Below are 12,581 nucleotides of genomic sequence, written 5' to 3' on the forward strand. Positions count from 1 at the left end.
CCTCTGTGACCCATATTTTTAAGCGAGTCGCCGTGTAGTTCTATCCCCGAATTCTTCCGACTAAAACCCTATCTGCAAAATCCATTGTATCACCTAATTGGATGTCCTCTTTGAACCTGAGAAAGGTATCAACATCTTTAGTCCTAAAGCATCTGGTTTTCTTGCGAGGCTTCGCTTCAGCGGCAAGGTCTTCCTGACGGTCAGAGCTGTGCTCAAGTTCAAGAGGGTTCACGAGGGGAAGGGATGGGTCGACAGGGACGGCATCCAATAAAAGGGGGATATTAGTAAAACTGTCAGATGGGGGAAAAGATCTGCGCGGCGTAATCAGGGGGACTGTTGAGGAAGATGGAATGGGTGAAGCAGGGGGATAACCAGACTGTGGGGGATAGGAGGTATAACCAGGGCTAGGAATCGGAGGGTTAGGGTTAAGACAACCCGTTGCAAACCCTAGAGATGATGGAGATGGCAGAGGAGTGGAAAGGGACGGCCAGGTTGGAGGGTTGTCCGGTAGCATCACCGGGTGGTCAGATGGGCCAGAGAGAGAGGGGAGTCCGGAGATGGTCTCGTTCAGTTCGCTGCTATACGAATGCGGGGTCGTCCAAATAAAAACCTCCACTAGCGTTTCTTCCGAGTAATCCACCAAATCGAGTTCCATCTCTGTCAGTTAACTCGAAATGCCAGCTGCCTGTGGTAACTGTCAAGGGAGAGAGCAGCTAGGAGAAATGGGCGATGGTAGCCAGAGGTCTATGCGTCAACCGCGGAGCAGGTAAAAAACGGGCACAGTAAAACGGTAAAACCCTAGTTACGGTGATAGTATGGAGGGTATAAGGTGAGCCTACCTTGTGTAGAGGGACGTGTACTTGTATTGTACAACTAGCTGCATCATTATGCTACAGAAACACAGCTGCTAGCCGTATTGTCCTACCTGCTCCATTTCAACAGCGAGCGCTCCTATATATATAACATTTTTATTAAAACAAAATTAAAAATTATATTTATATATTTTATTAATAATAATATGTTTAATTATAACCTAAGACTATAATGTAATTTCATCATTTCCAAATTCTATATATATAACTTTTTTACTAAAACAAAATCAAATAAAAACTATATTTAAATATTTTATTATATTTATTATTATTTAAAAACTATATTTAAATATTTTATTATATTTAAATATTTTAATAATAATAATATGTTTAATTATAACCCATTGTTTAAAAAAAGTCTTAAGTAAAAAATTCATATGAATATAAGTTAGACATGCTTTTTTCACCGGAATTTTTTTTGTCTTATATTTTATTTATTTTTATTTAGCTTTTTTTATTATTTTTTTCCAAAGGAATTAGTAATTCGGCTGTTTTCGTAGGAATGTGATATAGGATTTTTTTTGGACCGCTACAACTCTAATTTTTAGGTGCGTCCACCATCTTCATTATGAAACCAGGATTGACATATTCATATTTATTTTACATTTAAAAAGTTAAATAAACATCTTCTAAAAATAAATATTTATAAAATTAAAAGTTAACATAATATTAATATTAATATTAATATTAATTTAATTATATATTAATAAAAAATATAATAAAAGTAAAAAATAATATATATATATATATATAAACACAATAATATTATATAACATTGTAATTTAGATAGGATAGCTATGAAATAATATGGGAAATATATAAATTAATAAAATACATAACAATATGGATATAATTATGAAATTACGAGGACTATTATAATTGGTATAAATTAAAACTTTAACCAATAAATTATATATATATTTCTATATTTAGATGCACAATAATGATATTATATAATATTGTAATTTGCATAGTTAGTTATATATATTTGTATATTTAGATGCACAATAACAATATTATATAATATTGTAATTTACATAGTTGAAATAATATTGGTGAATATTATAAAATGAATAAAATGCATGAAAATTTTGATATAAATATGAATTTTTAGTTTATGGTCCCGTTATAGTTTACATAAAATAATTAAAATTTATAATTATTAAAAAAATATAAATTAAATATTAAAATTTAAAAAATATAATTTGTAATTATTGTAAAATTATAATTCTAATAAAGCAATATAATTAGTAATATTGTGGAATTTTTCTATCCTCTTTTGCATAGAATTTAATGTTGCAAGTTTATTTTAGTTTTTAATAATTCTAGTTAGGTCAATAAGTATATTTATATTGAAATGAGTATCTTAGATTTTAGAGAACTTTTACTATAAATATCATGTGTGTATGTCTGATATTTAATTAAAAAAAGCGTCTTTATGATCATAGTTTAATGAATGTTTGTGATTAATTTTATTAAATCACTTGTATTTTAGAAATGGGGATCTGTAATTATTTGTATTATTAATTTTTTTTTTTTTTATATGATGAAAAGTGACTTTTAATATTAAGATTTAAATTCTTGCCGATTTTATTAACACAATTTTCATTATTTCTTGTATTAGAGTCCTAAACCTATTAAAGTGTATCAATTATTTAATTCATATAACTAAACTAATAAAAGTAGAATATAAATATTTAGTAGAAGATGAATCTTTTATTCAAAAAATGATTATTATTTGTGTTATAATAATAATAATAATAATAATTTGATATGAAATGCATTATTTTGTTAAATATTTTAGTGTCACGTACCCGAAAAAAAAAAAAAAAAAAAATTATTATTAATCGTATTTAATATTCTATTGCTCATTATGGTTTCTGGTACGAACGCCTCACTGTTCGTTGACTTACCCACATATGGATTTATATGTTGTAATGTATATGAACATATATTGTTTACACAAATTGGGAAATTAATTTATCAACGATTATGGTTTTCATAAACCTAGGGTGGCAAGGACCCTTGAGCGATTTGGTTGATTGCTTTATTAAAATTGGGCCGCCATATGAACCTTGGGTGTTATCAGAGTTGACAACCCGAGGCATCCGCTGGCATTCCATTGTAGTGACAGGTGGGCACGGCATTAAACACGCCGGCTCGATCACGTGAAGGGAGTGGGCTGGCGTTAAGTCCCCGCCTAACTCTTTACCGCCATGATCAAGGGTGTGGATGGCCCGGGATGGATCCGAGGGCGGAGACGCCTCCAGATGTCATAGCCGAGGTTTGGATGGTATATGACTTGCCCTTCTCGATTAATCGGGTTATTGTGAAGCTCGGCGCCCCTTTGCTCTGCTCCGCGCCACCTCGTTCCAGTCTGAGCTCTTCTGGTAAATTCCTCATGCGCTGAGCGCTCGTTCCTCCGCCGAGCGAGTAATCTTGCGCCGATCATCCGTCTGTTCATTATATATAAACATATACTACTGAACTCTGGAGGTATGTCACGGATTGTAACCTACCGACTCTTTTTTTTCTGTTGTTCTTTTGCTTTCGGGTAGATGATTATCTTCCTTCATGTGGCGGTGCTAATTGTTCCTTGCCATGGTGTGTGCATGCAGTAGAACCGGTTCGGAGTTCGTTCAGATGAGGAGGCCCTCCTTCGAAGGCTATGGTGCTCCCGGCTCTATACCAGGTGCGTTTCTCCCGGTTGCACGGTATGCGATTTGGGTTACATTTCTTACTCTTTATTTGGTCTACCCGCAGAGGGTCTCCCCTGCGCCGAGCCGTAGCCCAACCTTACCTCACCGTGGTTGGTCGCAGGTGGCAACGGGAGGCTCCCCACTGTACTATTCTGAGCCTACCCTTGTGCTGGCCATGGGTTCCGTCGAAACCCTGGCGCTTTCCGTGGTTAAGGCTAGAGATTCCTCCAGAAAGTGGAAACTGTATTCGCATTTTAACCATTTGTAATTTGAACTGTTATGTTAATGTTGTATATCGAATGGTACTCCGGCCACGGCCGTGTGGTTTACAGATGTTGGGGCTTCAGGCCCTTTTTTTTTTAATTCCTTTTCTAATGATATGTTACAGATATTGGGGCTACAAACCCTGTTGGTTTTCTTTATTGTGAACTGTTACGACCGTATGGTTTTTTTATCAATTGACTTTAAATCTCCACCAGTGTTTCATGTCGGATAGGAGAGTTCTTTTGCGTCAAGAATGATATGGTTATGTTGGCCAAAGGCTGTGTAAACTTTCCATATAATGTTCTGGTTAATATTTATACTATGGTTATGCTTTTGATACATGGTAGAAGTTTTATGTACATTCTAATGCATGAAGTCGCAACTCCCGTTACGGTTCTTGCATGGATATTCTATGGCTGTCCCACTGGCAGAGTATGCGGCCTCGGTTGTCCGGCCCTATGCTTACTCTGTGGACGGGAATGGTCTGAAATTCCGCTCTTACCAAGAGCCAAATGTATTTCTCTGGTTTATAGTTCAGTTACTTTACCATTTGCTGTTACTTTAACCCCGCGGATGACAGCCTAATGCTGCTGGGTTTTATGTTCGGGGTTCTGTTTGTTAATGCATTATACATTGATACTGTTAACACATCAGCATTCGTATTATTATCACATTAATCTTGGTATTGTTAACACATTATTCTTTGATACACGTTCTGTGGGGTCGCAGTTTGCAGAGGTGTACCGAGGCACTCCCAGTATTCACTATATGTTAGTTACTTCTTTATTAAAATCTCATTGCAGGGTTGTCTTGTATTGCAGGGGTTGCCCGACTCGGAGGGCTTGTCTCCCCTTACCCTTTCTATAATTATTCTATATCATGAGTTTAATGCCACACTCGAAAGACCACTGATCTTTCCTAGTAATAGAATTGAGTTATGGAGATTATTGTCTCACTTCCTTGTTTTTCATACCTGTAACTTGTAATTCGGCAAGATTCTCTCTCTGCTTTTCCCAACTACTCGGAATAGTAGTGTTGCGATCGGTCTGCTACAACCAGGGTTTTATTCTTACCCTTGCTCCTGTCATTTGGCAGTGAGACCGAAGCTTAACCGTTCGGGTCTCTGTCTGGAACAAGGCGCAGGCTCCTATACTTAAAGACTAACATCTGCTATCCAGCTAGTGTGCAATTAGGAAGTAGCAATGATATTTTTAAGCAACAATTATCTCCTATGCATTACAGATATTTATAGGGTTTAACTTAAATGACTTGCAGATACTTGCAGAGATTTGAGGGTTTCAGTCTTACTTACCTGGCCTCGGCCAGCCCTTAAGTCCCTTAGTAGATCACCTGCACGCAAGCCTGTGCATAACTATTTAGCCGCCCATCCGTGAGACTCGTCCTTCGAGACCAGAGCCTCCCCCCTTGCATTCCTCTTGCTGGATCACTATCCTCAGCAAGGTTGCACTTTGTGCTCGACTATCTGGTCCTTACCAGACGTAGTCTTTCATTCACTCTTTTTTTTTTCCCTCTGCCTGTCTCTACAGCGCAGATTTTTGCCATCCTCTCCCTTTTTCCCTGGAAGCTTTTCCAGTTAGGGAAGGTGGTTAAAGTCAGTTCCAATAACCGACTTTCCTCCCAAGAGTTGCCAACACTTATCATGAGTATTCTTTATTAAAATATTTTAATGCACATGTAAAATAAAAGAAATACTCTTAGGATCTTTTTTTTTTTTTAAAAACAGACAATAAAATAGTCTTCCAATGTCATTCTTAATCCAGTCTTTTACCGTAGTGAAATTTAAATATTTACATATTCCCGGGGTCATCACATTTAGAAACTAATAAAAATAAATAAATATAATTTAAATTTTAGAAATAAAATAATTGCAATAAAATAAAATTTGTTATAAAAATTCAACGTGCACAATTTAAAAAATAAAATAAAAAATATAACAAATATCGTAAAATTTAACAATATACTAAATACTATTGAGCATTATTTCTAAAAGAAATAAGCACCATTCATTTATTTATAAAACACTTATAGGTTGGTAAGATTTTTAATAATATTATTCATACAAATAAAAAAACATTATCTATTCAAATTTAAATTTTAGCAATATTACTCTTATTAAAAAAAACATTTTCTAACAATTTAATATGAAATATAAATGTCCAATCATAAAATTTAGTGCATGAAGCAATCATAATACCTATTATATGAAACAATGGTGATGTATATACATGTGGCTTATTCCTTGCTTAGTTGATATCATCAATTTACTCGAGCACCATGGCTTTTTTATATCACACCTCATTTAATTGGTTAAGTTATTTTTATTTATTTATGGTTTTTTAATTAAATATTTTATTAATTAATATTATTGGCTTATTTAACAATAATTTTTCTTTTATATCACCCTACTTTTATAGGCTTTGTTATTTTTTCTTTTTTTTTTTTTTTTTTTTTATTAATTGTTTTCAAATGAGATATTATGTTGAATTGTATTTCATATTTTATATCATTTTATTTAATTTTTATAAAATATAATCATTTTTCCTCCAAAATTTCAATTGACAAAATTTGTATTGATTTTGTGAAATAATGTTGTCATCTTTATGCATTTTTCCTCACTATTTCATATCTCTATATTTAATAGCTACAGTGGCGTGAGGTGATATATCCCATGTTCATTCTAACATATTTTTAAATTGTATCAATTTCTCCTTTCCTTGAGTTTCTAAAACATTGGTGGTATCATTTAACTATTGTTATAGTTTTTAGTTTTACTTTCATGACATTATCTTACATCCTTATCACTCTCTATTACCCATAGGTGCAAACCTAGTCAACCATGTATACTTCCATCTTCTTCTTCCATCCTACCTTTCTTCTTATGTGTTGTCTCCCTTCATACTTGATTTTCTTCCTACTTATTATTTCCCATCCCACTTGTTGTCTCTCTCTCAACCTCCAAAAACCCTCACAACTATTTTTTTAAGAATTACTCTAATAACTAAATCATTCCTCCTCAAATTCAAGAATATTAAGGATCTCATGATAGAGATATGAAAAGGAAGGAAGCTAATAATTGGCTTGCTAAATGATGCTTAATATTTACCTCTATTGTTCTTAGATATCGTCACTACTTTGTCTAATAGTTTATTATCTTCCATGAAAATGTTGTCATTTGTCTCCTCTCAACTTCCACACATATAACAAATTTAGGGGGCCTACAAGTGCTCTAGCTATGATATAGTCTTATCTGAGAGTTTTATATCAAGCAAGGAGCTAAACAAAAGTTGAGATATTTGGCCATAATTACGTATCCCACAATGTTTCGCGTGTTATAGCTATGTTATATTGTTGTGGTTGGGTTCTATTTTGTAAGATTATTTCACATTAAGATTTCCACACCCTTGGGATCTCCATTAAAGAATATACTTACCATCCAAGGCAGTGATATCTCTTTCATTGAGATATAAGTATATTATGGTAGTTTCTTAATGGGAGATCTATGTAGGATGAGTTGATGCAAAGACTCATGTATGATCTTGAATATTAGATATTTTCTAATAATGATTAACCTTATGCCATCCCAATTCATGCAATTTTTTTTTATATTGACTGGTTGAATGTGTAGAATATACTCTAGTTAATGTTCTTAGTGCTAAGCATTTTGCTTGAACAATATTTGTTCACCTAATCTAATTTCCCAAAATAAATTCTATTGAACCATCATTCTATTGGGTTAAGAATTGTTCCATTTAATTGAGATAGTGCATGTAGTGCATCATGGCTATTACCAACCTTGGTAAAATTGCCCTTATCAAATCTATGTTGGAATTCATGCCCCTATATCGCAAAAAAAAAATGTAACGCTATTTTATATCTTTAGCATGTTTTCCTATAAAGAGGTTTCAATAAAGTGGGCCCAAATTTCTTCCATTTAATTGAGCTAGTTACTATCCATTGAGTGCATCATAGCTATTAATTTTTCATAAGAGCTAGAGTGGATAAGACTTTGATTCCACTTAGGGGAGACCATGTGGATTATAGACAATATGGAATCAACCATGGCCTATCTATCCACTATTGGTTCAATAAAGATTGGATTAAAATTCTCTTTTTGTTCTAGCACTTCTTCATCATATTTTTTGGGTTTTCACCATGTTGGTATGCTTTTTGGTTCTTCATGTTAAAATGGACTTGTGAAAGAAATTCCAATTCCTAAACGGTTCTTTCAGCCATCATATTCTCTCGAGATTTTTGTTTGCACAATATTTCTTCTCATTCGTCTATACCAATGCCTTCCTTGAGTATTCTTCTTGAGTTTCCAGTCTTATTATGCATCAATTTAGAATAATGCCAAAAAAAAAACTTTCATATTTTCTTAAAATTTATTATTCAGAGAAAATATTACCAAAGAATTCTCCATTACTTTTAAATTATTTTCTCAAATTTCTTTCAATTTTTATTGAAATCCATATAAGATGGGACCTTAACTAGAACATACACATGTCCACTAAGTCTACATATTTAATAAATAAATAAAATGATCGGAAGAAAAATTCTCAAATTTGAACGATAAGAGAGCAATTTGAGGCTAGTTTAATGGACAAATTATTTTGGCACATGTAAAGTAAATATCCTTAAAATAATCAATCTCGGAAAAAGTCCCTTTTAATAAGAAAGAATTAAATCAAATCGCAATTTGATTGGAACCTGTTCGTTATTCAAACTGGCTAATCCATATGTAATACAGATTTCCAATTTGACTACCAACTAATTGTACTTGAGCTCATTTACGAAATCATTGAATGCTTTACTATGAGAATCAAAGTCTTCTTAACCCTCCATTCTTTTCTTGAAGGCATGTAAACATGTTGAAATCACTTCTAATTACCCAGTTATGTTTTCGGGCAAGTTCCCCAATCGCCTTACGGGAATCTAGGAATGGTAACTTAAAAAATGGGTTGGTGGGTCTATAAGCACTTGAGCAGGCAACCCATAATCGAACTGAGAGGGTTTGAATGGTTTAACGTAGCATACGGGGAGGTGGTTTGAGATGCCACTCATGTCTATCCATGCATGAAATATTTTGATGATTTGTACGATGTTACTCTGGCTGGAAATACCCGGAAGAAGCACAAAACACATTCCACTACCGTTTTCCGCGTCCTTCGCACGCGTGCTAGATTTGTATGAACCCCAGACGTCCGCCCGGGTATTCCGCTGCCTAGGACTGTAAAATAAGCAATGAATATCCAGATGGAATTTGTGATTCTTTGTCAAACTACAAACCGCCGTCGCTCTACCTGTTGTCACCGCTATCTCCTTCAACGAAGTCAAACCTCTGTGCACGTTACTTCCCTTGGAAGCGTGAGATAGATGAGTTCGTTGCACTCACAGGGGACTAAACCTTCAAACGCCTGAAATAGCGCGGATTTATGTAGCTACCAAGACTGAAAGTTGAAAAGGATATGCTACAACCATGCACATTTCTTTCTTTCTTTATATCTTTCCATTTTTATTTTCTCTTGTTGGGAGGATATGATGTCGGCATTAGATTATCCCATATATCTTACTTTACGCTTACATTTGCGGCCCCAGCTGAAATTCACAACTTCTTCGCTCTTATTACAAGTCTGCCTGATTTTATAAACAGTTAAGTGCAGGCAGATTTTAACATATTCTTCAGCGAAGAATTTCCTCTGCAGTTGTAGTCAAGATATTGCCCGCTGCATCCGTCCAGACCTATCCGTTACTTTGCTACTAATCAGTCTTTTTCTTCATTGTTATTAAAATGGGCAGCCGATTGTATCTATTGGTTGTAGTCGTTGCCTTAATCGGTGTAACGAGCAGCTTACAAATGGTTGCAGCAGGTACGGACATTATTGAAACGATTCAAGGATTTCTAGTTCCACAGAACCAGAACCAGGCGAGAAGGCAAGTGGGAGTAACTCCACTAAAATGGGATGCCACGCTTACAAAATATGCGCGTACATATGCAAGGGAAAGAAGGGGTGACTGCCTCCTCCAGCATTCAGAAGGGCCTTTCGGAGAGAACATATTCTGGGGAAGCGGCAGCCGCTGGAACGCTACAGATGCTGTTGGTGCATGGGTGGATGAGAGGAAGTGGTATAACTATGCAAAAAACAGTTGCAGCTCGGGGCAAGACTGCACCCACTACACTCAGATCGTTTGGAGAACAACCACAAAAGTTGGATGTGCGGCCATCAAATGCAAGAGCGGTGACACCTTTATCACATGCAATTACTATCCTGCTGGCAACTATATTGGTGCCAGACCCTACTAAAACGTCCAACAATTAGCACTCATTCTCCGTATGAGATTTACCAGTTTCCCCATACAATGATTTCATTCTTTCAGAATCCCACCTCTATTCATAATTATTCCATTTTCATTCTTCGAATGTAATTGCACATACCGTTGTTGAGATCGTATTGATTCATGATTTTGGGATGTAAGTTGTTCCGATATTTGAGGAACACATAAATGATTCGCATAATTTTCTACTACTCAATAAAATTCATCATCGATCCACAGTTTCTAGTGCTCAATAAAATTCATCATCAAGTGTGGATGAGCATAAACTGACCATTGGCTAAATTGTTCTATTGTTTTCCTGTGTTTTGTTTAATTAATGAATTAAAAACTCGTAATGAATTATGCATGACTGAGGAACTGGTGTATATTTTAATAGTTGCCCAATTCGAATTCGAATTCAAATACGAAATAATTGGACTATCACAAAGTCAATAAGGGAAAAATCTTGGGAATATACTGTCACATACCCAAACCCATATAATATAAATATATAAAAAAAAATTTACGATAAGGTTACAACACCATTACTGTTATGGTTTTTGGTTAGCATGGACCGATAAGGGTCATGTAATATATTCATGGGCTGATAATATTTATGTATGTTATATTTGTTCGACCTAATGTACCGCTCCACTCCATATGTGAAACCCACCGTATAAACCTAAGTGCTGCAGAATTTAGCAACCCGAGACAGCTCTGACTGACAGCACCGCTGGCACTATCCGCAGTGGACATATGGACGCGACATTTGATTCCGCCGGCTTGTTCAGGTGAAGGGGTGTGGTCTGGTGTTAGAGAATTACCGCCTGATTTTGCCGCCTCATTCAACGGTGAGGATGATCCAGAGTGGATCCGAGGGTGGTGATGCCCCCTCGACATCACTTCCGGAGATCGATGCTATATAGACTTTTCTCTTCTCGATTCTTCGAGTTTTTCGGCATAGCTCGGCGACCCTGCTGTTCTCCGCTCCACCACGCCACAGCCAGTGGATTGATTGGAGACCTTGCGCCGAGCGAACACCCCCCCTCCGCCCAGCGCGCATCCTCATCGCCGAGCGTCCGTTCTGTGTATTATATACATCCGTGACGAATTCTGGGGTAAGTGTTGCAGTCGTTAACATATGAGTTTTTGTTCTTTTGAGTTTATCGTTCTCGGTTCTCATGATTTCTCCCTTAGGAAAATAGGGCTAACGATTATCCTCTGCCGTTTAATGCATGAACGCAGTTGTCCGCTTCTGAGTTCGATTCAGGCAAGGAGGTCCTCTTTCAAGGCTATGGTATGCCGACGATTCAACAGGTGCGACCCTTCTTAGCTTTCTTTTTGTTGCATGTATTTAAATCTGGGTTAATGATTTCCCTTCGTTTTTGTTCTTCTATCTGTCGGCAGAGGGTCTCCCCTGTGCCTGGCCGTAGCCCCAACCTTACTCTTCCATGGTTGGACGCAGATGGCGACGGGAGGTTCTTCATTGACCTGTTCCAAATCTTCTTGGTTTCGTGATATGGGTTCCAGAGAAACCCTAACGCTTCCAATGGTTCTGGGTTGGAAAGCTTATTAGATTATAAGAGCTGTAGTTCAATCTTTAAATTGTTGTAGTTTTGAACTGTATATTGCATATGAATCTTGAGTTAAATTCCGAATGCGACTCTATTGGTTACAGATGTTGGGTTCCAGACCCACTTGCTTTTGGAAACCGGATTGTTACAGCCTTGCGGCCGTATCTATTTTGGCTTTAATCTCTGTATTTATTCTCATGTCAGTTTGCGAGTTTTTTTTTTGTTTAAAAAGAATTGTATGGGTTCTGTCACCCGAATACTGCATAGATTTGCAATAAAGATCACTGTTCGGGAAATGTATTGATTATTCTTCTGGTGTTTGGTAGAGATTTACGTATGTTTGTATATGCTCGTTCAACAAGGCTCTCATTACATGTTTTATGAGTATTTACGGATGCTTCACGGTAAAGTAGTGATCTCGGTCGTTTTGACCTTATGCCTGCTGTGTATAAGTGAATAATTGATCATTTTTGTTCATACCAACGAGTCTGGATGGTTTCTCGGTTCCCTAGCTCGTTATATATATCACTGTTTTTTTTAAATAATTCTTTGTGTTAACAGTCTAGCTGCTACTCGGCCTTTTTTTTAGATTTGCTTAAATGATGACCTAAATAAAGTTTCGATTCCTGCTCCATGAGATTTCGGTTTCCAGGTGTGCGGTCGTATTTCAGGTATTCACCACATATTTAGGTACTCATCATTCACAATATGATTGTGGAGCTTGTTCTATACCGCAGGAGCTTACCCGGCTCTAAGGGTTATGTTTTATTCCTTACTTTCTTGACTTACCTTATTTCCTGAGTTCGGTACAAATCTCGGGAAGATACTATTTTTTTCGT

General features: G+C 36.0%; 1 protein-coding gene across 1 annotated transcript; it reads left to right on the forward strand.

Annotated features, from left to right (window-relative positions):
* The first annotated feature begins 9,644 nt into the window (after positions 1 to 9,644).
* On the forward strand, positions 9,645 to 10,157 carry LOC149240988 (pathogenesis-related protein PR-1-like). The gene has a single exon (XM_089370399.1). It carries the CDS (start codon positions 9,645 to 9,647, stop codon positions 10,155 to 10,157), a length of 513 nt encoding a protein of 170 aa, XP_089226525.1.
* Positions 10,158 to 12,581: the final 2,424 nt, after the last annotated feature.

This window comes from Pinus tabuliformis, chromosome 8 (assembly GCF_031772625.1).
Source record: "Pinus tabuliformis cultivar Carrire ecotype Pingquan chromosome 8, CPIR1, whole genome shotgun sequence".
Classification (NCBI taxonomy): Eukaryota; Viridiplantae; Streptophyta; class Pinopsida; order Pinales; family Pinaceae; genus Pinus; species Pinus tabuliformis.